General features: G+C 34.9%; 3 protein-coding genes across 4 annotated transcripts; 1 reads left to right on the forward strand and 2 right to left on the reverse strand.

Moving 5' to 3' along the window:
- Window positions 1-725: 725 nt before the first annotated feature.
- LOC120338270 (protein rolling stone-like) lies at window positions 726-4748 on the forward strand. Its single transcript, XM_039406243.2, has 4 exons — window positions 726-1025; window positions 1857-2112; window positions 2736-2973; window positions 3719-4748. Exons 2-4 carry the CDS (start codon window positions 2002-2004, stop codon window positions 4282-4284), a joined length of 915 nt encoding a protein of 304 aa, XP_039262177.2. The 5' UTR covers window positions 726-1025; window positions 1857-2001; the 3' UTR covers window positions 4285-4748.
- A 4623-nt stretch (window positions 4749-9371) lies between these two features.
- On the reverse strand, window positions 9372-12876 carry LOC120337676 (uncharacterized). The gene is made up of 4 exons (XM_039405539.2): window positions 12739-12876; window positions 11410-11527; window positions 10599-10723; window positions 9372-10314 (listed from the first exon to the last, which is right to left on the reverse strand). Exons 1-4 carry the CDS (start codon window positions 12803-12805, stop codon window positions 10100-10102), a joined length of 525 nt encoding a protein of 174 aa, XP_039261473.2. The 5' UTR covers window positions 12806-12876; the 3' UTR covers window positions 9372-10099.
- A 2901-nt stretch (window positions 12877-15777) lies between these two features.
- LOC120338211 (uncharacterized) lies at window positions 15778-23668 on the reverse strand. Of its 2 annotated transcripts, none has more exons than XM_039406165.2 (4): window positions 23582-23668; window positions 18117-18234; window positions 17541-17665; window positions 15778-17437 (listed from the first exon to the last, which is right to left on the reverse strand). In XM_039406165.2, the coding sequence occupies exons 2-4, from the start codon at window positions 18212-18214 to the stop codon at window positions 17223-17225; spliced, it is 438 nt and encodes a 145-aa protein (XP_039262099.1). In that variant the 5' UTR covers window positions 18215-18234; window positions 23582-23668; the 3' UTR covers window positions 15778-17222. The 2 variants fall into 2 exon arrangements, with proteins under 2 accessions (XP_039262099.1, XP_039262098.1); XM_039406164.2 differs by lacking the exon at window positions 23582-23668 and adding an exon at window positions 19240-20290.
- Window positions 23669-23750: the final 82 nt, after the last annotated feature.

Consider the following 23750-nt stretch of genomic DNA (forward strand, 5'->3'; position numbering starts at 1 on the left):
TAACAAAACTACATTGTTCAACAAAAACAAATATTTATAAAAAAAATAATTGCTAATAAACCGGAAAACAAAAAAATTTCAAATAAATAAAATATAATATAGAAAACAATGTACGGTCCTGTGGTAATATCGCAAATTTGTGCCTCTGATACTCAACATACCCAATCGCTGATGGGAACGCTTCATCAGTCTTCTGTTAATTGCCGCAGTTCAAATTTTACTTTGACAAAACAATGTCCCCTTCGTCTTCACGACTGCTTATGATGCATGTCGTAAATCTACCTGCAGTAAAAATAAAGCAATAAATCAATTCGTGATTCTGTGCATAAAATGCCGTTGAGAATAGATAATATTTCAATACAGAGACAAATAAATGATGGCAAAGCATTTGATGTTTGAGTAAAAGAATTGGATGACGATTGAAAACGCTTCATTCAATAGTATATGATTAAAGAGAGGTCGCGCAAAGGACTGAGAAACCAGTATGCCAATTTTATCTTAGTTTTTGTACTATATCTTTTATTTATCTCCGTTTGGACAAACGGTACATGACGAAATATGTATATCAAAATATTCAAACATGTTATTCTGTATATCCTACTGTAAGCCCTTTTGCGTACGTCACTTTTTTGTGTATTGGCGATATCTCTAAGTGGTTAGACCGACTCATACTGACGTCAACTTACGTTTGGCAAATTTCATTCAGCCTTCTCACTTGTGACACCATGTGTCATCTTGGATACCGATTTCTTTCCCGACTCATTGTCATCCAATAAAGATGACCACATTGTACATGGTCATTTGAATATACAATTCATTGGTATATTGAAAATGAAAAAATACATGTTATCAATTTAGAATGTGAAAATGAAATTTAATATTCTAAGTGTTTTTGTAGTACAGTAGTTTTTGGACACGTATAGTGGACATAACCATCGTATTGTTATGATGTTGTTCTTGTTCTTTGTATCGTTTTGAAGAAATCGCTTTTCTATTTGAATACTGGACCAATTGCTTTGAAATCAGTGAGTGAAGATTATATTTTTTGCTAGAGGGCTATTACTTTTATTTTTTGCTATGACGTCATCAAAATTATGTGGCGCTACGTGTCCATATATTTGAGCATATCTCTCTTGTTTATTTATTAAATCATTATTGTATTTTAGTATAAGATTGCATCAAGGATTTTTGTGGCATGTTCAACCTAACTGCCAACTGAACGACCCCGCGACTTCCCTTCCACTGTAAAACTGTGTAATTGTCATTTTATCGTAATTTGTGCTCGTGTGATAGTTTTTTACTAGTTGGAAAAAATAAACTTGACCTTGGCCTTATCTCGACCTGTTTATTGTAAATCTAACATCAGAAAATGTAAAGATCTCAACATAGAAGTAGACGACATACATAATCTTTTTTCTTCCGGAATTGGAGTAAAATGTAAGGTAATGATGAAATAAACAGGGAATGTATAGTTTTCATTCATTCGGGAGAGTTAACTGCGATATTTTACACAGAAAAAAGCTGGAGATTACATAGAGGCGAAAAGCAGTTAATATTTGAAATGTCCGATAATTTCCAAAAGATTAACACATAAGATCTGGTAGTACTCAAAGAGGAATTGAAATCTATATTCATTGCAGATAAATCGGATAGAATTACGTGGGAAATGTCTTATATGTGTGACTCACGAATTATTAACCAATCGGACAAAGTAAAGTTTAGACTGAGAATGACACACTAAACTCAGTGGACTTGAAACCGATAAATATTTTATGGAATATTCGAGGTGGTTTTGTTTTAACTCCAATTATGACCATGCATGGAATATGAATTATTTAAACTGTAAAATTTTCTAGCAAACGTGATTCAGCTTTGAATATGAGTTCTTACGTTTCAACAATCTCTAACGGAAAACCACAAAATTTTCGAAACTTGGATGGCAATTAATTTGACTTCTCGAGAAGACAACATTAATTTTGTGTTAGGTTGTACGTGTCTACAATGCCAAAATGTTGTTCGTGTATTGCGTTGAAGTCTGGAATTAGAAAAATATTTAATAAGAAGAATCTGTTTTATGAAGATGCAAATCGAAAAGATTTCAGCTCGTTTCTTGTAAGTCTTTTTTACTATGTTCTTCTACAATTTTTTTATTTTTATATGTATTTTTATATAGTATGTGTTCAATTTATTTGGCACAAAATTTAAATTGATATCTCATTAGAAAACGAATCTCAATTTTGAGATATCTTCTCTGCTGTCTAAACTGTCGCGTATATCTTGCATGCTCTTGAAAATATGAATCTCTTGTCAAATTCAATGTTTGATTAGCCACATTCTGCTTTAAATCAACTTACCAGGGGCGGTTTTTTTAGTATGTCAATTACATTCGATATAATATATAACTATGTGTAATGCCTTATATCAATTATGTTCAAAAATCTGTTCATTTACCGCAAACATACTTCTTGGAGCGCTTTTAGTGTTATGAACTAAAATATTTTTTGTCTATAGTCACTATTATTATGTGATTGTTACAGAAAAAGTTGATCGACACTGAAACTTTTTAGTTAACCATGTTTTGTAAAATTGACGTTTTCGTTGGAAACAGTGTTATTTAGGCTGTAGTGTATATCCAATGAATATGTCTAATGATTACATCATACTGATTGGCCCGTCTCAATACTAATAGATAGTACTCTATTAAAACGATTAACCAGCATTTAATAATTTTTCAGTGGTGTGAATGCCCCCGTACATATGTCATGTACAGGTGTTTGATGTTCATTTTCTCTCTCGGATGGCTAATATCGCACTTAGAAAGAAATTATCGTACTGGAACGTTGGCTGAATTCATGCTTTATCTCACACACTGGTTTGAAATTATTTTTAATGTCTACCTCCTATTATCGGTTGCCACAGCAATGGTTGAAATTCGGAAAAACTCAGTATTGACTGAAATACAACTCGAAAAAGGTAAGTGTAAACGAATTATGATATCGTTGTTCTCTTTTCTGTGTTACAAATATTTCTGTTCTAGTCAAATCAGTTTTGAAAAGATCTATTAAATTGAATTGGAACAGTATTAACTCAATGTAACTAATTGCTTTTAATATAAACAAAATCAGAAAATCGTTATTAGTGGAGGTTGAATCTTGAATCAATGGTTTAAATTACAATGAAAGTAGGACACGATAAAACAAGAGAGCGCTGCTCAAGTATATGGGCACGAAATGAAACGGTATGCAATCTGTCACAGTAGCCTACCGGTACGGTATCGCACCTGAGCAGAAGATTTGAATTTAAGCAAAAGCGGAACCGCCAACAGGAGCGCAATTTTTAATTTTGATGACATCATCGCACATCAAAAACAAATTCCATAGAGGCCACAGCAATTTTTGAAATAAATAAAAGTTGCCTACTAGTCTAGTCTTAGTCCTTTTAGCAAAAAATATAATCTCAACCACTGGAAATTTTAAAGCAATCGAAACGATCCATAAGTTCATTTCGTGTCCAATAATAACCCGAAGAGTTTGGGGTGTTATACAAAATGCAACCTTCAAATTGGCACATTATATAAAAACGTTTTAATTCCGGGAACGACATTCTCGCTAAAATCTGTTCTTAAAGAGCAACTTTCTTGCAGAAATCATTTTTTGCAAAGCTATCGCAAACTTGCTTATTCGTAAGATTTAGTCTAACCATGGCTTTCCTTATTCAGAAAGTGCTTCAAAAGAGGTTGTTGAATCAACGGAGGAAGTGGATCATTTAGAAAAAGACGATGCGGATTCCTTACAAGGCAGAAAATCATTACGTTGGTATCATAAATGTACATGGTACAGCTACGAGTCATCGTTAGTTGGTTCACTGCTGATAACAATAGTTTATTGGTCATATTTATGGACCGGAACCAGCGTAAAAGAAAACCCTTTTGATATTTATCAACACGGGCTCAACTGTGTGATATTATTCATAGATTTAAGTATCACTAGACTACCAATTAAGCTTGCTCATGCAGTACAGCATAGTCTTTTTGTTTTTATGTTTATGATGTTCTCGCTTGCAGTATCTTACATTCGTTACGCAAAAGGATATGAAAAGCTAGCAATATACTGGATATTAGATTGGATGAATTATACAAAATGTGCCGTACTCATAACTTTGGGGATTTTTCCCGCGATGTTTTTGTTGCAAGTTGTAATTGTTGGTGCGAATCAAGTAAAACTGAACTTGCATAGAAAATTCACAAACAATTCCACTGCTGTATTAATGAGGCAAGATATTTAAGTAAATATATGATTATTTTCATTCATTTTCTACAACAATATAATGAGCCAATTCACAGAAATCATGGTCCAGAAATATAATGTAAAGCATGTGTTTTGAAAATGAGTATGTGCTTGGGTATGTTGAGTGTCAATAAAGACTATGTATGATTCATAAACTCAATAGTACGATTATCCTCTACCTTCATCATGTTTAAGCTCATTAGAAAATGCATTCTGCAACAATGAGAAAACATTATCCGGTATTTGTGTGAATATATCCCTATCCCCTCAAAAAATAGTGTAGGGTAACTATACAAATGTTGAGAAAACTGTTAAACGACTGTTTCAAACATGGTTCTATCTTCATCCAAAACATCCAAACGACAATACCGTGGTATGAGAACCCAAACTTTCTTGCTGACAACCGAATACATTTCTGTATTTGTCATCCTGGCGAAATTCTGGTCGCGCAAGTACGCTACCATGAAATCCAAACCGATTTCCGTATTAGCCTATTTCAAATAATTAGAACCGTCACTTTTAGAAGATTTTGAAAAAAAACGTAGATATCTAAGAGTTTAAGTTGTAATTCGCGAGGATATGCAATTGTTCAGCAGTTTGAAGAATATTCGTTAGGACACTATTGTATAGGAATGCCGATCCCTTTTTAATGAATGCGTCAAAAATGATATCATAATTGTGGAAAAGAAGACTTTTAGTCATATATGAATAATCAATGTCGGGTTCAATGTCAAATTTGCTGTTACTCTTATTACGTCTTATAAACCTTGTTTAGTATTGTGTAGTTTTGGGTTTTACTCATGTAGAACTCATCTCAATATTGAGAGGAATTCTGGTACTTGATTGGAATGAAGTTAATGATACAGCAAATCTTTTCATGGTTTCAAGATAGTCTGGTGGAATTTGATCAGCTTTCAATTGCATTAAAGTCACTACTATCATGCTCGATTGTAATTGTAGATTTCTGTAGTCGTTAATTTAAGTCTATAACATTTGTTTTCCAAACGACAATGTTTGCGACAAAAAAATAATCTGCAAAGCAGTACCTGGTTTTGGTATAATCCCTAAATATTCTGGTCTTCCCTTTGGTTCGTGCACCTTCAAAAGGGAACCCCTGTAACAAGACAGGTTGAGAAATGAATTGTATGTTATAAATGTTGCAACAGCATTGTTGCCAATACCGATTATACCGGGTTCTGTATAGTAGGTAATATTTATTACCGTGTTGTAGATACTGTAGCACTTATTGTTAGATTGAGTTAAGGCCGGTTTTATCGGAAATTTTTATCACAGCTAGTGATATGTTTGCATTAATTCATGACTTGATGGGTCACCGGAAAAACAAAACTTCTACAAACATATTTGCGAGAAAAAAATTTGATTATTACGAAGCATTATGCAGGGAGTAAATTGGACTTTTACATCTCAGTACATTAAATGGCTATCAGCTTTAAGCAGTGATAAGAATCTGAATTTTCGAGAGCAGGATCCCATCTGCATTGAACTCAATAACAACAGGTCCTCTCATTTCAGTAAATCATGCCGAATTTATAGTACGCTACAATAACATGGTACGATAAACATAAATCTACCACATAACTTTTGGTAGTCTTCAGTGGTGCATGAGGTCCAATTTTTTGCTGGTGTCCAACGCCAAAAGAAAAAACAAAAAACGAGTGGGGGTTCTCTTATTATCACGACACTCCATGAACGGAACCGCGCAAACCACTAATATTTTAAAATATTAAGAAACGTTGAACGACCTGTCCAATGGCGACTACCCAAGCACCCATTGAGCTAGGGGTCAAGAGGTCGATTACGCCACCAGGAATCAGAAAGTAACAACAATAAACTGCAAAGTTAAATTGCAGTCTGACTATAGAAAAACTGATACAACAATACCCGATATAAAATACGATTTATGCAGGAAGGTTATGAAACTAACCAATTAAGTTTGTCAACATTCTACTCGAGCCTGACGAGGAGAAACGGAATTAAAACTTGACTGTCGTCTCAACTAGTATCCTGAATAAGTATCGGCCAATTCACTACCTAAACCGGCCGTTTATACCTTGGAGAAAAGCGAATTACAATAACAAACGCACCAAGAAGAGAGAAAATATACGTTAACGCATCACTCTTGAAGACTCTGGAATTAATTAAAACGTCCGCTTGTTTGATAATTTAATTAATTATTATTGAGATTATCTTTTCCGACCTCCTGCATAGTTCGACCACACGCATGGTAACTTGTTCACACGAACGCGGGGCCATTGCAGAATTCCCGCCACCGCTGTAAGTTTAAGGTTAATAGCAGGAATAGGTAGATTTTTAGCATCTTATTTTCTCCTGCGGTTTTCTTCCTTTAGAAAGGTGTATGCCTAAGTTTATTTCCATACATTCTGATGAAAACAACACGAAGTCAGTCTAAATCAGTTCACTTGAGATCAATGTGGCGGTGCGTTGATTCAGCAGTTTACCATGAGAACCATAAATAGCGTAAATAAAACCATAAATAAAAAATTAGAGTATAGACCCGAAAATTTGTCCCCGTTAGTAATAAACAAGGCGCAGGAATATATAGAATTAGGGGTGTCTCAAAAATGTCGTGTCCCACGTGTCCCACTTGTTTCAATTATATCGTTATTATTGAAGTGCTTTCGTTTCGAGGCCAAAAAATGTTTATACGGAGAAATTTTGCATGCGCGGGAATTTTCGTCAGCGTTTAGTTTTATCAAAAATCATGCTCTGACTTTAAATGCACGCTTTATTCACCTTTGATTCTGGATTTAGCCTAACAATCACAGGAAATGGGTGTAAAGACCCCGCCATGTGGATTGAAATAGACGATAGAACGTACAAGTAATCGCAGTTGGTTAGCTTTCGTTAGTTTGCCTTCTTTGTATCGAAGTTGAGTTGGACCTTCAAGTTAGTAAAAGAAGCGTTTTTGAAGGGCGGTGCGAATGCGAAACTCAAACTGGCCTGCTCATTGCGACGCCTAATCGATCGGTACATTACTTTCTGGAACAGGCTTCTATCCCGTATACTTATTAACGACGTGTGTGTTGCCCGGTAAAAACTCGGCCTGAGATAGGAATGCAGTCCTAACATTTCTATATCGGAGGTTTTAACTCATTCAATGGCAAAAACTATTAATAAAAGTGCAAATCGCTCACATTTAGGAAAAATTCCGAATTCCACATGACGAATTTTTCTGAAGTATTTTCTCGGTATTTTTACAAATTTTTCGCGATTTTTATAATGCGATTTTCCTTTCTCGAAGTTTGAATCATCCAGCTTGAACTTTTTACTCGATATCACATAGTTTAACAATGCCGGAGTCACAAAATAACCAAATGAGCAACCAAATTGAACGATATTGTATAATGCTTGTTAATATTTGGAATATCCTTATTAGGTGATAATCAGGCGTCAGTTTAGTTGTAAAACCGTCTTGCATTAGGTAAATTTTTCAAGATATGGAACAATGTTCATAAGTACATGTATTCTTTTTAAATTTCTTTGATTATGTGCGTAACAAATCACTACAGAAACTGGGGTGTCTTAGAATTGTTGTGTGCCACTTGTCTTTGTGTCACGTGGGACACGTTGGACATGTGGGACACGAAATTTTCGAGACACCGCAGAATTAGTTTCCTACATAGAAGCCTAACACAAATTTTTGAGATAAAAAGATATACTAGGCCTACTGTAATTTATATATCAATATCCAATTCCTGTGTCTATGTAGGATCGGTAACGTTGATAATCTATATCAATTATACCTAGGCTTACCATACGTCCCGCTTTAGGCGGGACAGTCCCGCTTTTCAGCGTTTTGTCCCGCCTTCCCGATAAGTCAGCCAAAAGTCCCGCTTTTCCAGCATAATACACAAACATGTTATCGTTGCTGTTGTTTCTGTGTAGCGCAGCGCTAGCCTACTTACTGAAGGTGAATGCGTTCGTTTCCCGCTGATTCCCATTGATGGCAGACGTATCGCATGTAAAACCAATACTAATTAGTCTAAATTCAAATTATTTGTACCGGTATTGTTAACGTCAATTCCTTCCTATTTTTCGAACTGAACCCGATATTTGGACAGAGAATATGCGCATGAAATTTCGATAACAATATGGTCAATAAAGACAGCCGGGACAGCTTTAAATGTAGGAATGTAGGCCTATGTAGTAAAGTCGGAAAATGTGAAGTTACAAAATCGTTGTCTTTTGGGGCGTCCCGATTTGTCAGTCACAAAAATATGGTAACCCTAATTATACCTATATATTCGTAAATAACCAAAATGAAGATCAGATCACATTTACCATACAATTGTTTAAAAATACGTGAAGGCGTTCTTGAAATTTGTTTATGTCTTGAACAACCACCAATGTTATAAGTTATTATTTTTATCCAAACGTTAATAAATTAGAAAACTCAATAAGACTTAATATTATTGAGTTTGATTTTTTCATTCATTTATCATCAATTTTATCTCGATTTGAAACGGATGAGCATCGCTATAATGTATGAACACGAATGTCGAACGTTCTATAAAATTGTTTAAATATATATATAAATTAAAATAGACTATGATAATTTTTCAAAACAGCAACAACACCTCAAATGTTGCGTTGTTAACTTTATTGGATTACCAATAATGTAAACGACACAAGATAGGTAGGTCCCAGTGCAAATATCAATATTATTGTCCAATTATCATTTTGCTTCTCGTACTACCTATCGCTACTTAGATGATGTTACCTGAATACAAGAAGGTTGTGTACAAATATAAATGTTTTGAGGCAGTGAGGAAGTAAATTCAAGGTTTTCTGTTGTGGAGACGACCCGTTGTTGCTATTTTAAGCTTTTGAGCGCTAAACCTGACAGGTCTGTGGCAAACCTTTTCACTTGTACAAACCTAAATACTAGTCTCTTGTACAGGCATAAATTGCTTTCATACTGCATTCCGGTGCTACTGTGGATATTTCAATGAAAAAAACATTTATTATTGAAGAAGAACTTTTACAATTTCAATATAGGATATATTTTAACGCCTTGTGCATTTGTTTTACTATGGCACCAAGTTCCCAAAGTACAAAAGAGTTTACTGGTTGCATGTAGATTGTATTTATAAATATGATGCGTATTTTAAATTAAAACTAAAATGTCAAGTATCAATTATTAGATATGGATGTATAAAAAAACTACGAAGCGTACATGCTTGTTACGTATGGAGTTACGCAAAATAAAAATAGAGCAAGCTGGAACAAGTATTGGATACATACACTATCTATTTTTAATTAATAATACGTGTAGTGATTTATGTATGACGTAATAGAAAATAAAAAACCTAAATACTGTACATAAAATTAGATCTGTTGCATCGAAACTTGGCGATTCATATGCACATGCTGAACAATATGAGCAAAAGTATAAACAAATATTATATTATTTAATATCACCTTTGAACTTTTTGCATTGGATTCTCCACCACTAAGTCGTTGATTGAAAATGATGTTAAGTTAAAAACTTTTATTAAATTAAAAAGCAAAAAATATAAATAAAATATTATAACAGTGTAAAGACTTGTATAATAAAATGTAAGGCAGGCAGTGAATATCTTTCGCAACATGTTCAATTTCGAATATTTGTGCAACTAGTGTATACGCAGTTGGTCACGAATTGCGGTAAATCACCCCTTGCCGCGCGAAGTTGTGCATTGGCAACAAAGGCTCTGGAGCTTAATTCTTCGTGTTTTAACTCCGCGCTAAAAAACGATTATTTATCACTTGTATTCATCTCCTATATCAGGTCAGGTTTCTGCAGATTCTACCCCCGCATTAGATGATTCCGTTGTTCGTTGTAAAGATTCATAGTCAGGTAAAATAAACATTGGAATGAGATTCGTTTCCGTTTTGTCTTCTCCATCTTCTGCATACCAGGATCCATATTCAGGAGGTTTGTCATCAAAGTGATTCACTTCTGGATTCTCCAGATCCAACGCCAGAGAAATTGTCGGTATTTGACCTGAGTAGTAGTACACAGTAGTTAAATATTTTCGAATAACGATTTACACAAGCTTGACAAAACTGCATTGTTTTTGGGCGCCCCAGAAGGTTGTGTACCAACATGGAGGTAACTAATTTTGTTCGCCTACTCTACATCAAGTTGTGTAAATGGGCTCTGTCCCCGAACTCGTGATATAACTAAAATAAAGAAATCGGAATAAATTTATGGCTCATCCCTAACCTGGTACACACACTACGGCAGTGCCGTTTTTTGTATTTTGTTGAAACCAAATAGTACTTTACCAGTTTGATTTCCTTCGTTGATCTGAGTTGTAGGAGAACGTTTCTTTTTACAACAAAACCAACAAAAACAGCACAAACCAATTACTCCAACAGGAATACAAACGCTTACAATAATGATTTGTGTCCTTTTATAAAATAAAAAAAAGTATAAATAATAAACAAATTGTTACTTTCTATTTAGTATTAAAATTCTATGGATACGGTATATGCTCACATTTCTTCAAAAATTGTTTCAAGATTCGTCGTTTTTATATAGCTTTTCATACTCGCTGTTTGCAAGCGCAATGTTAAAATGGTGAGTAGAGATGAAATTGAATCATATATTTGACAGATAATAAAGATTTCTTAATGTGGAATTGGGACAAGAACAAAGACGCTTTTATGTTCATTCATAGATACAATTTCGCTCGAGTACTGTACTTCCCAAAGATAAAATTATTTGTTTTTTGCACTATATTTTCGATAATTTTTTGGCGCTCCCGTAGTATGTGCACCAAGATGGCGGACATCGGAACGTAGTATGTGTTCCACGTTAGGGTTAGGCCATAATTTCCCCATATTTTAGTTCTACCACGAGTTTGGGGACTAGCCAAATGACTCCCGTAGTATTTGTACCTGAAATTGTGGCCTAACCCTAACATGATACACATAGTAGGTTCCGATTTCCGCCATTTTGGTTCACATACTACGCAGGTATCATTTTTTTTTGCTTTAGATCGTCAATTCTATATAGAGCAAGTCTGGCTGAAAATTGAAATCGCTTATCGTTAGACGCGGTAAATGATTTTAAAAATAAATAAGGATTTTGTACTCTGTACGATAGTGTTTTTCTAATATTTCTGTATCATATTCTGCTTTCGAACAGCATACATTAGAGGAGCAGCAACGTCTTTCAGCTGGGCATCCCATATGCCATTGACAATATCGACCTTACAAAACATTAAACATTAAAAACAATCAATTATATGGAAAGAAAAGTAGAATAAAATGTGGTCTGTTTACAAAATATATACACCCCTCGCTCTGACAAAAAAACAGAACAGCTATTTGAGTTATGGTACCATGCAATAAAGAACGGTAATCAATCCTTTCACTATAGCATATTTAATTTATCCCAACCATTTTCAGTTTGTTGTTGTGAATCGAACTAGTATTCAAGTATGTGCTTTTGTTCTTTCGAAAAAGATTTGCTCTGTCAAAATATTTTTATAATTTATTATCTGGCACTAAAATCATGCTTTCCGTGTCTGAATAAGTATTGGGATTTACGACAAATCAATACGACAAACGCATGCTGCAATTGCCTTGGTCATGCATAGCTGAATAAAATTGTAAGAAATTCTATCAAATTGTTTGATGACTAATGCTCATGCGATTCGCGTCATTTAGTTTTACTAGAAATTCCGAAACTTGACTCATAAAACGATATGTAGTTTCTATAACCAGGGGATTTCTTCAATTTTGACGTTCACTCACTCCCTAGGGTTATCAAATGCAATAATAAGTTATTATAAAATTTGAAAACTCGTAAGCTGTATAGAGACACAGTCGCACTGTATGGCGATCTACATTCTGATGCCTTGGGGGTGTGATGATAGAAATCGTTAATAGACTTTTGCCACATATACTAATTCACGTATAAAACGCTTAACCAAATAAAGATGTTTATTTTTTTGCTTTAAATATTCTCTTTTTTTACATAATAAGTAGGACGACGAATGTTATTTAATATTGTTATTTTCATACCGTTTTGAAGTTAATTAGGGGTGATTAAAAAGTCAATATAATTCATGCTAGTTTTTCGGTACTTCCGAGGTTATGTACCAGGTTAGGGTTGGGCCATAATTTTATTCCGATTTTTCTTACTTTAGTTCTATTACAAGTAAGGTAACTGTCTGGGTTAGCCAAGTGGATATACCCCCTGACCATAGCTCTTATATAACTAGTTATCTCTATATTGGTACATACACTTCTGGAGCACCAATTTATCTATTATCAAAATTTAATGAGTGTATTCCTAATCGATCTACAATTTTGTATAAAGTATATAATGCTCTACATTCGTAACTGTTATTCAAATATTTTGTAGTACATGAGTGGCGTATTTATACCGCATATCGTAATATAAAACCTCGCTTACCTTTAGCTTCTTGAATCATCAGAATACTGATCATCAGAAAGACAAATGATATGTGTAATAATATCATAGTTAGATCTACCTCTAGAATACAATTTTATAAAACTTAACACCGCCGATCTGTAACGAGCGTACAAAATAAACTTAAACTGCCCATGGTGTCTTTGGCTTTTTAAGTTAACTATTAACTTCCTGATAAAGGAATGGTATGCGTGATGTTACGCAATAACGTCAGACGCATGAGCATCAAAATACCCTTTTGAAGAAATCGTTCTCTTATTCGAGGCTTAGTATATTGTGCCATAAGAAATTCAAACTTTATTTACACCCGATGTCTATTGTTTTACAAGATTATGTTGATTAAACCTATGCAAACTAGAGTTAATAAAAGGTCACTGTGCCGTGCCGACTTCTTTAAAAAAAATTCACGTGGAGAGAAGACAAGATAACATTCGAAATATATAATCATTCTGCATTTTATGAAAATATGTCGTCTAAAAATAAGTATGTTTTTCAGTATTTTATTTTCGCGTTGCTGTTTCTAAACAAATATTTTACCATAGAGTTTTTGTATTTTCTCATTTACAACTGATTTTTTTGTAATTTTCAACATCGTGCTATGAATACAACATAGTAATAACAGGAAGTAAAAAATTCGAATAGAGCAATTCATATTCTCAGGCAAAATACGAAACATGATATTCAACGCAACGGATAATTGGACAACAATGTACGCCTGAAAACTATATGACTGATTCGCATTACTCATAAAATCATGTTAGACATTGACTGTGAAAAACAATAAAAGTTTACTATCAGTGGGAATACTGTAAAATTACAGAAAATTGTTTTAGGAGAATGTTCGCGTTTTCAAGGTGACCCAAAAAATGGAACCCATAAATTTCATAATTTTGTCTACAGAAATGGAGTCAATTTTTTCTACACTTGAACTTCTGTTTGTGTATGATTGTACCCAAAGGTTTCAGTAGTCCAGGACATTTTGCACAAAAGTTATGTTCTCGAAAATGTACACATGCCGTCCTCGGCGTTGGATACAGACTAGCATCCGTTACGTTAAATTATCAATCACTCGCGCACACATCTCTATGGATTTTCCTCTGATTCTGCTACAATGGTAACCTTGACTTCACTAATTGTTTGAGGATTGTTCTGATACACATTGTTCTTCAAATACTTTTTATTAAAGATAAAAATGCAGGGGGTTCAAGTCCGATGAATGAGTTGCTCACTCGACGCCACTGCTGACTCCTGATCAGCCTTTCTTGGATTCTCTTTCCCAACCAGTCAGTCAAGAACCACTGGTAATCTCGACCAATCCCTATACACATTGTTCAATTGATATTCAGTACTTTTCCGGCACCATGGCGGAACGTTACATATGCACTGTTTGAGCTCTCTTATTATCGCTTTCACACCATTACGAACCGATTTTGCCATGTTTAAAAATGATTACCCATGTCGTGCACTTTACTGAGCGTAACGGTTTCTGTCAGACTTATTTGGAAGGTGCTGTGCACCAGTAAACATCAGCAGAGAGTGCTCGTCAACAGAAAACCAAGTGAGTGATAGACAATTTTGCGCAATCGATGCAAGTCTGTCTCTAATACCAAAGAGGTAATTTCGAACAGACTCTAGAGTCTAGAGAGAACAAAACTTGTGTACAAAGCGTCCTAGATCTCTGAAACTTCAAAGTTATCGCTATTTTATCTGTTTTTGCTAGCACCCCGGAAGCACAACTTTTACGAAACAATATTTCCTCTTCTGTTTGAAAACTAAATAGTGTCCCCTGTGCCCTGTCACATTGTTAGTATTTAGTTAGGCCCAATTTTCTGCTGGTGTCCCATGCCCAAAAAAAACGAGTAGGGGTTCTCTTATTATCACGACACTCCATGAACGGAACCGCGCGAACCACCAATATTTCAAAAGCCATCTAACTTAAAATATAATATTAAGAAACTTTAAATGACCTGTCCAATGGCACCCATTGCGCTAGGGGTCTGGAGATCGATTACGCCACCAGGAATCAGAAAGTAACAACAATAAACTACAAAGTCAAATTGCAGTCTGACTATTGAAAAACTGATACAGCAATAACCGGTATAAAATAAGATTCATGCAGAAAGTTTATGAAACTGACAAAATTAGGTTTGCCAACCTTCCACTCGGGTCAAGCGAGGAGGAACAGAACTAATACTGACTATCGTCTCAACAAGTCGCCTGAAAAGTAGTGACCAATTCCCAACCTAAACCTGGCCATTCACACCACGGAGAAAAGCAAATCACAATAACGCACCAAGAAGAGAGAAAGAATGCGTCAGTGCATCACTCTCGACAAATCTGTCACTAATTGCGACGTCTCCTTGACTGTTAATTGATTTAATTATTGTTGGGGTAACTATCTTTTCCAATCTCCGGCATCGTTTGACGACACGCAACAGACATGGTAACTTTTTTACATGGGGCCCTTGCAGTATTCCCGCACCGTTGTAAGATTAAGGTTAATAGCATGAATAGATAGATTTTTAGGCTCTTAGCATCGTATTTTCTTCTGGTTTTATTTTATTAGAAAGGTGTATGCTTAAGTTTATTTCCATACATTCTGATAAAAACAATACAAATTCAGTTCAAATTAGTTCGCTTGAGTTCCTTCAACCTGGCGGTGCGTTGAAGTATGAGGGTATAGACTCGAAGATTTGTCCCCGTTAGTAATAAACAAAGCGCAGGGATATACAGAATTAGTTTCCTACCCATAAGTTAAGAAGGAATTGTTGAGATAAAAAGATATACTGCTGTAATGTATATATCAAATCCACTTCCGTGTCTATGTAAGATCGGTAATGGTGATAATCCATATTATACCTAAGTTCTTGAATAACCAAAATGAAGATCAGATCACATTTACCTTACAAAATTGCTTAGAGATAACGTGAATGCGTTTTAAAAATTTGTATGTCTTGAAAAACCACCAATGTTATGAGTTATCTTTATCCAAACGTTAATAAATAAGCAAGCTCAATAATACTCGGTATTTGTAAGTTCTTCTATTTATCCATCATCAATGAGCATCACTCTAATCCTAATGTATAGACACGAATGTCGAACGTTCTATATAATTGTTTAAATATATAAGTTAAAATAGACTATGAGTTAAAATAAAAAGAAAATTTTGGTTGGTCGGAAATTTGTAAAAAATATCGACTAGCCTATTTTCCTCGTGAATATGAAAAACGGAAATCGATTGGTCCATCAGTTGTCGATGAGGAATAATTGTTTACAACAGCAACAACATCCCCAATGTTGCGTTGTTAACTTAATCGGATTACCAATAATGTAAACAGCACAAGGTAGGTAGGTCCCAGTGCAAATATCAATATTATTGTTCAATTATCATTTTGCTTCTCGTATTATCGCTACTTTGATGAAGTTACCTGAATACAAGAAGGCTGTGTACAAATATATATGTTTTGAGGCAGTGATGAAGTAAAGTCAAGGTTACCTATTGTGGAAACGACCCGTTGTTTCTATTTTGGGCAGCGACCTTGGTTAGGCCGCATATATAGCGCTAAGACTGTCAGCTATCGTGGAAAATATTTTCACTTGTACCTTGTACAGACATAAATCGCTACTATGCTGTTTTTCGGTGCTATTGTGGATATTTCAATAAAAAAAAAAACATTTATTAATACTAAGGAAAAACTGAGAAATTTTTTAGGAAAAATATGCATTTGTCCTACTATAGCACCAAAAGTACAAAAATGTTTACTGGTTGCATGTCGATTGTATTTATAAATATGATGCGTATTTTAAGTTAAGACTAAAATGTCAACTATCAATAATCAGATGGCGGGGTATGGAAATAACTATAAAAGCGTACAAGGCTTGTTACGTATGGAGTTCGCAAAATAAAAATAGAGAAAGCTGGAACAAATATTGGATACATACATTATCTATTTTTAATAATACGTGTAGTGATTTATGTATGACGTAATAGAAAATGAAAAATATAAATACTGTTTATAAAATTAGATCGGTTGCATCGAAACTTGGCGATTCATATGCATATGCTGAACAATGTGAGCAAAAGTATAAACAAATATTCTATTATTTCATTTAACATCACCTTTCAATTTTTGCATTGCATTCTCCACCACTAAGTCGTTGATTGAAATGGTGGTTAAAAACTTTTAATGAATTAAAAAGCAAAAAATATAAATAAAATATTGTAACAGTGTAAAAATTTTAAAAATAAAATGTAAGGCAGGCAGTGAATTTCTTTCACAACATGTTTAATTTCGATATTTGTATGGAAACTAGTGTACACAGTTAGACACGAACTGCGGTAAATTACGCCCTGCCGCGCGCGAAGTTGTGCCTTGGCAACAAAGGCTTTGGAGCTTAATTCTTGGTGTATTAACTCCGCGCTGGAAATCGATTATTTATCACTTGTATTCACCCCCTATATCAGGTCAGGTTTCTGCAGATTCTACCCCCGCATTAGATGATTCCGTTGTCCGTTGCAAAGAATCATAGTCAGGTAAAATGAACATTGGAATGAGATCCGTTCCCGTTTTGTCTTCTCCATCTTCTGAATACCAGGATCCATATTCAGGAGGTTCGTCATCAAAGTAATTCACTTCTGGATTCTCCAAATCTAACGCCAGAGAAATTGTCGGTATTTGACCTGAGTAGTAATACAAAGTTGTTGATTATTTTCGAATAACGATATGACTAAACTGCATTAATTTTTAATAAATGTTTTCCGTTAAAATTTAGTAGTACATTACCAGTTTGATTCCCTCCGTTGTTTTGAGTTGTAGGAGAACGTTTCTTTTTACAACAGAACCAACAAAAACAGCACATTCCAATTACTCCAACAGGAATACAAACGCTTATAATAATGATTTGTGTCCTTGCATGAAAGAAATAAAAAGTGTAAGCATATTGTTACTTTCTATTTAGTATTCAAATTTTATGAATAGTATACTATATTCTTATATTTTTCAGAAATTATTTTTGGTTTCTCATTTTAAACTTGCCATATTCACTTTAAGTAGGCGCAAAGTATGGATGAAATTGAAACATATATTTGACCGATTTCAGGATTTTTTACTGTGGGCCATGAACGGCGACACTTTTATGTCCATTCGCAGACTCAATTTTTCTTGTATGTTGTACTTCCGAGAATTATTTTTACTTTGCATTAAATTGTGTGTTAATTTTTCATGTTATGGTTTTAATTCTATATTTTGATATTAAGATTGAGCTCTTATGGATTTATCCCACGCAAGTCTCATTGAAAGTGGCAACTGTGTATCTTCGGACGCGGTTAACTACTCAAAAGAATTTTAAACATTTCATACTCTGTACGATGAAATTTTTCTTTTACTTCTACATCATATTCTGCTTTCGAACAACAGGCATTAGAGGAGCAGCAACGTCTTCCAATTGGGCATTCCATGTGCCATTGACAATATCGACCTTACAAAACAACATTGAACACAATCAACAGTATGAAAAGAAAAGTAGAATAGAATGTGGTCTGTTCACAAAATATATATATATACACCCTCCGCATTGACAAAAAAAAAACAGAACAGCTATTCAAGTTATGGTACGATGTAATAAAGAACTATAATCAATAGCAAACTGTAATTTATCCCAGCCATTCGGGGGTGTTGTGAACTGAACTAGTAGTATTCAAGTACGTACATTTGTTCTTACAATAAATCTTTCACAATTGCGACTCTGCCATAATATTCTTATAATTTATTACTTGGCACAAACAGCAGCCATTCATGTATGATACTATACTGGAATTTATGAACGTAATTATTACAATATGTATGGATCTTGCCTCTTAATCTAGAACTTTCTTTGTCACGCATAGTTGATTGATATTCCATATGCGATTTGCGTCGTAAAACGTTACTAGAGACCGCGAAACTCGAATCATAGAAATAAGAGTAATTTCTGAGCGGGGATTTTTTCAATTTTGGCAGTTACTCATATAATCCAGATAGTTGTTCAATACCATAATGAATTATTATAAAATTCAGAAACTTGTAATGCGATCTACATTTTGATGCCTTGGGGTGTAATGATAGAAATCTATGACAGCAGTTTGCCGCATACACTGATACACGAATATAACGCTTCACCAAATAAAGAATTGTGTTTTCTTGCTTTAATATTCTTTTTCTCAAAAATAATCCATGCTAGTTTTTCCATTATCAAAATCAAATGAGTATTTTCTATGCATTACCAAAATTAATCCACAATTTTGTTAACTATAGAAGGAGAGAGTTCGTCAAAAATGTATGAATGTAACTTCTGGCTTTCTTGAAACTGCATTTATTACATACTGTCGAGAGACGGATAGGTACAGCGCAGAGGCTTCACATTTTTAACTGTTATCCAAATATTTTGTAGTCCATGGGTGGCGTATTTATGAAACCTCATAACATAATATAAAACCTCGCTTACCTTTAGCTTCTTGAATCATCAGTATACTAAGCATCAGAAAGACAAATGATATGTGTAATAATATCATAGTTAGATCTACCTCTAGAATACAATTTTATAAAACTTAACACCGCCGATATGTAACGAAATACAAAATAAACTTAGACTGCCCATGGTGTCTCAGGCTATTTAACTTAACTATAACTTCCTGATAAAGAAATGGTATGCGTGATGTTACGCGTTGTACAATGCGGTTGATGACTTCATGCGCAATTACGTAAGAGGCACGAGCATTAAAATACCCTTTGAAGAAATCGTTCTCTTATTCTAGGCTTTGTAGGCTATATTTTGCCATAATAAATTTAAACCCTAATCACACTTGCTGTCTATTGTTTCATGAGATTATGTTGAATAAACTTAGGCAAACTAAAGTTTATAAACTGTGCCGTACCGACTTCTTTAAATCAAATTTCCATGTGAAAAAATAACTAAAATAACGTCCGGAAAATATATTTGACTTGCATTGTATATAAATATGCTGTCTAGTAACACGCAGAAATATTTCATACATTATACGAATCAGTATTTTGTTTTAGCGTTGATGTTTCCAAATTTAAGAAATGATAAAGATTTTACCATGAGGGTTTATGAATTTTTTCATTTACAACAATACATTTTGTAATTATTACAAAAAATGTGCTATGAATTCAACATAATAATGACAAGAGGTAGAAAATTCGAATACAGCAATTCATCAATATTGCCTTTTTTACATCTGAAAATTAACTGACTGTATCGCATTGCTCACATTACTCGCAAAGTTTACAATGAGTAGGAATACTGTAAAATTACAGATAATTATATATATATGTTGGAAAATATTATTAAACAATACCAGGGAATACTTTAACAAAATGATTTCAGGAGAAAGTTCGCATATGCAGGGTAACCCAAGCGGAACCTAGAAATTTCTTAATTACCGTACTCTACGGAATAAGGGGTAAATATTTAATTTTGACTACACTTGAACTTTTGTTTGTTGTATGATTGTACCCAAAAGTTTCAGTAATCTAGGACAGTGATTCCCAAAGTGGGCGATATCGCCCCCCAGTGGGCGAAAACGATAAAGAGGGGGGCGAAAAAGTCGAAGGGGGCGATAGGGGGGCGATTTCGCAAAACCCGTTTTATGTTCGGCGCTTTTAATTCTGTACTCTGTGTGTATTCGCAGGCTTGAATCATGTGGGCGATTATCACACCCGAAAGAATTTCTAAACTAGTCTTCGCAGTAAGGTGCGGTAGGGCAAAATACGGCCGGAGTAAAATAATCTGGCCCTGGACGATTTACTGAATGGACCTTTCCCCGACCTTTGACCGCGGAAAATTCTTCCCATACTTTACCATTATAAAATTTTCGGTGCTTATTTTAAGAGTGGTTTCACGAGTTGTTGCCTGTAAAATGGGGTATTAGTTTCAAACTATCTTTCTAATACATACCATTATACAATCTGTTTTTTTAAAGTACCGATAAAGAATTTTAGCCTAGTCTAACACAGCTATTTCTACACTAACTTTTGATTGCTGTATTCAAACTGAAAATCATAAGAAGACAAAGTAATCATTGACTTGTTTGATTTATATATTTAAATTTTCGAAAAACAACTAAAAACTAACGAATATAATTCAAAAACGCGAAAATGAGGTAATGTTCACGACCACGTCTGAAAATCTGTCTGAGTGAGCGTGCCTGAGTGGATGCGAAAGGGGGCATTGTTACGTTTTTTGCATTTTGCTGATTGGCCAATGTCACGAAGTAAACAAGGACGTCTATGCCCAAGGTAACATCCAAACGGCGGTTTTGACGATAATTTTTTTTTTATTTATAATCTACGCTCGAGGAGTAAATAACATTTTTTTACGTAACAGAATTTATCGTGAGACACGTTTAGACTACATTTCATTATATCCTAAAATTTCTATTGAACAGCTACTCGTTTAACGAGCCTACAATTTAAATATAATTAGACAAATGGAAACACGAAGAAAAGTTGATGCTGAGGGCAGGGGTTTAATAGCGCAGTCAATATTCGAATAATATATTGCAAAGAAAATAAAATTCATATTCTATTCGAGAGATTCATCACTGCTTAATTTTTGTAAGAATGTATCTTCTTAAAGAAAATCTTTATTAAAATTCCACAAATCATGCCAAAATATTTACTTCGATGTTTGGAAGTGCATATTTGTGCGAACAATTATTTTCGAAAATGAACATTACAAAGAACAAGCAAAGAACTGGGATTAGTGATGCCCATTTAGAAAAAGTTCCTTGGCGTCGTAAAGCTATCCAGCGTGAAGCAGCAACAAGACAGTGTCACATTAAATGTCACTGTAATATTTTTTCAATACGACTGAGTTGAGTTCACGAATTGTCGCAGTTTTCGCGCGCTGTTCCGTTTTTAACTTTCAAAAAATATATGCGACCCGCAAAAGCCTAGCAACCCTGAATTTTGTCCTGCAAGCAACATAAAATTTGCCGACCCCTGGGCCGTAGCCGATAGTCGGTCACGGCTTCTTCCACATCCGAGTCCATGAATCCAAAAACAAATGGCTGGGTAATTATGGACTGGTGATCGGACTGGAGGCCGTGGTAGGATGAGGAATCGGGGATGAATTTCACCGAAGTATTTTGGTGCAGGTCATCAGGCTGTACGAATGAATGAGATGTACGAAAATCATTATTATAAGTTTGGGAAAATTAACTTTGTTTTCATTATTTTAATGTGAAATGGGGTGAATTTAGGAAGTGAAATGCTTATAAGGCAAGAGTACACGGCGGTTTTTGAGGAGGTAGAATCCTGGATTCTTTCATTTCCGACCTATTATATGGGGGAAAGGGGTTTTCAGCCGTGCTACTATTGCTATCAAAACAACGAAATCGCCTTTCCACCAGTAAACGGGGTAATTTTAGAAATAATAAAAACTCGCAGAAGAACACCAAGCTCATCTATCTCATTAAAAACACTATAAACTATGATTTGTCTTTTTATTTGGTCTATAATATATTCGTTTCTGACTTTACATTTTTTGTATTGCCGGGGGGCGATGAAGGTGTATAAACTACTTTAGGGGGGCGATGGACAAAAAAGTTTGGGAACCACTGATCTAGGACATTGCGCTCAAAAGTTATGTTCTCGAAAATGTTCCAAATGCCGTCCTTGGCGTTGGAGACAGACTGCGTCCTTTGCGTTAAATTTTCAATCACTCGCGTACAATTCTATATGGGTTTTTAGCGGATTCTGTTGCAATAGCAACCTTGACTTCACCAATTGTTTGAGGATTGTTTTGATCTACATTATCCTTCGAATACCCTTTATTAAAGATGAAAACGTAGGGGGTTCAAGTCCGATGAAAGAGGTGCCCACTTGACGCCACTGCTGATCAGACTTTCTCGAATTTTCTCTCTCAATCAGTCAAGGATGTGATTTGATGTGTAGGGGATCGTATTGTCATGCTGGAACCACTGGTAATTTCGATCAATCCCTATACACATCGTCCAATTAATATTCAGAGCTTTTCCGGCACCATGGCGGAACGTTACATAATTATTCACAGTTTGAGTCCTCTCGTTATCGCCTTCAAACCATTGCGGACCGATTTTGCCATGTTTGGAAATGATTACCCATATAGTGCTCTATCTGAGTGTAACGGTCTCTGTCAGACTCTCTTCGGAGGTGATGTGCCCCTGGAAACATCAGCGGAGAGTGCTTTTCAGCGGAAAATCAAGTGAGTGATTGACAATTTTGCGCAATCGATGCAAGTCTGTCTCTAATGCCAAAGAGGTAATTTCGACTATATTCTAAAGAGAACATAACTTATGTACAAAGCGTCCCAGATATCTGACACTTTGTATTATTCGCTATTTTGTCTTTTTGCTAGCACTCCCGAAGCACGACTAGTACGACATAATATTCCCTCTGTTGTTTCAAAAACTAAATTGTGTTTTTCTCTGTCACATTGTTAGTAATCGGATTCCCTGACCCCTTTTTGGTTGAGCGCCTAGTATGGACTTAGTTCAATGCACTTGCCAACCAGTGTCATCGCTTCAAACATGTTATTTGAGTTATGGTACCTGACGAAGCAGTTTGTAAAAGAATATCCCTCCAATTATTCAAGATTTAGAATTTTCGAAAACACAGTTATGCCCCAATCTACAGTCTATTCAGTTTTATAGAATTACGTAGACTATTACGCAACCGCACAGGTGAACAGATGCTATAAGGCTGGTCTAATGTGCTGCAGATGCTAATGTTAAATGATATCAATACACTCAAAGAACTCAATCTACAGATTATTATAATCTTACCAAAATACTGACATCAGTGTCCACTGCTGTTGGCGCAACACAGCAATACTCGAGTGTATTTATCCACAGTATAGAACGCATAGTGTGATTGCATCTGAACATCATATTCGAAAATGTTTTACTGCGGTTTTTAAATATTTCTGACTAACCCGGATACGCGTCATCCCGT

Source organism: Styela clava, chromosome 10 (genome assembly GCF_964204865.1).
Source record: "Styela clava chromosome 10, kaStyClav1.hap1.2, whole genome shotgun sequence".
Taxonomy (NCBI): Eukaryota; Metazoa; Chordata; class Ascidiacea; order Stolidobranchia; family Styelidae; genus Styela; species Styela clava.

Excerpts from the sequence above, each read along its gene's own strand:
- LOC120338270 (XM_039406243.2), top strand. The coding sequence starts at position 2,002 with ATGCCAAAATGTTGTTCGTGTATTGCGTTGAAGTCTGGAATTAGAAAA. Across the intron at positions 2,113-2,735 it reads AAGATTTCAGCTCGTTTCTT|TGGTGTGAATGCCCCCGTAC; the intron begins GTAAGTCTTTTT and ends ATAATTTTTCAG. Across the intron at positions 2,974-3,718 it reads TGAAATACAACTCGAAAAAG|AAAGTGCTTCAAAAGAGGTT; the intron begins GTAAGTGTAAAC and ends TTCCTTATTCAG.
- LOC120337676 (XM_039405539.2), bottom strand. The coding sequence starts at position 12,805 with ATGATATTATTACACATATCATTTGTCTTTCTGATGATCAGTATTCTG. Across the intron at positions 11,528-12,738 it reads GATGATTCAAGAAGCTAAAG|GTCGATATTGTCAATGGCAT; the intron begins GTAAGCGAGGTT and ends ATGTTTTGTAAG. Across the intron at positions 10,315-10,598 it reads CAACGAAGGAAATCAAACTG|GTCAAATACCGACAATTTCT; the intron begins GTAAAGTACTAT and ends ACTACTACTCAG.
- LOC120338211 (XM_039406164.2), bottom strand. The coding sequence starts at position 19,306 with ATGATATTATTACACATATCATTTGTCTTTCTGATGCTTAGTATACTG. Across the intron at positions 18,235-19,239 it reads GATGATTCAAGAAGCTAAAG|GTCGATATTGTCAATGGCAC; the intron begins GTAAGCGAGGTT and ends TTGTTTTGTAAG. Across the intron at positions 17,438-17,540 it reads CAACGGAGGGAATCAAACTG|GTCAAATACCGACAATTTCT; the intron begins GTAATGTACTAC and ends ATTACTACTCAG.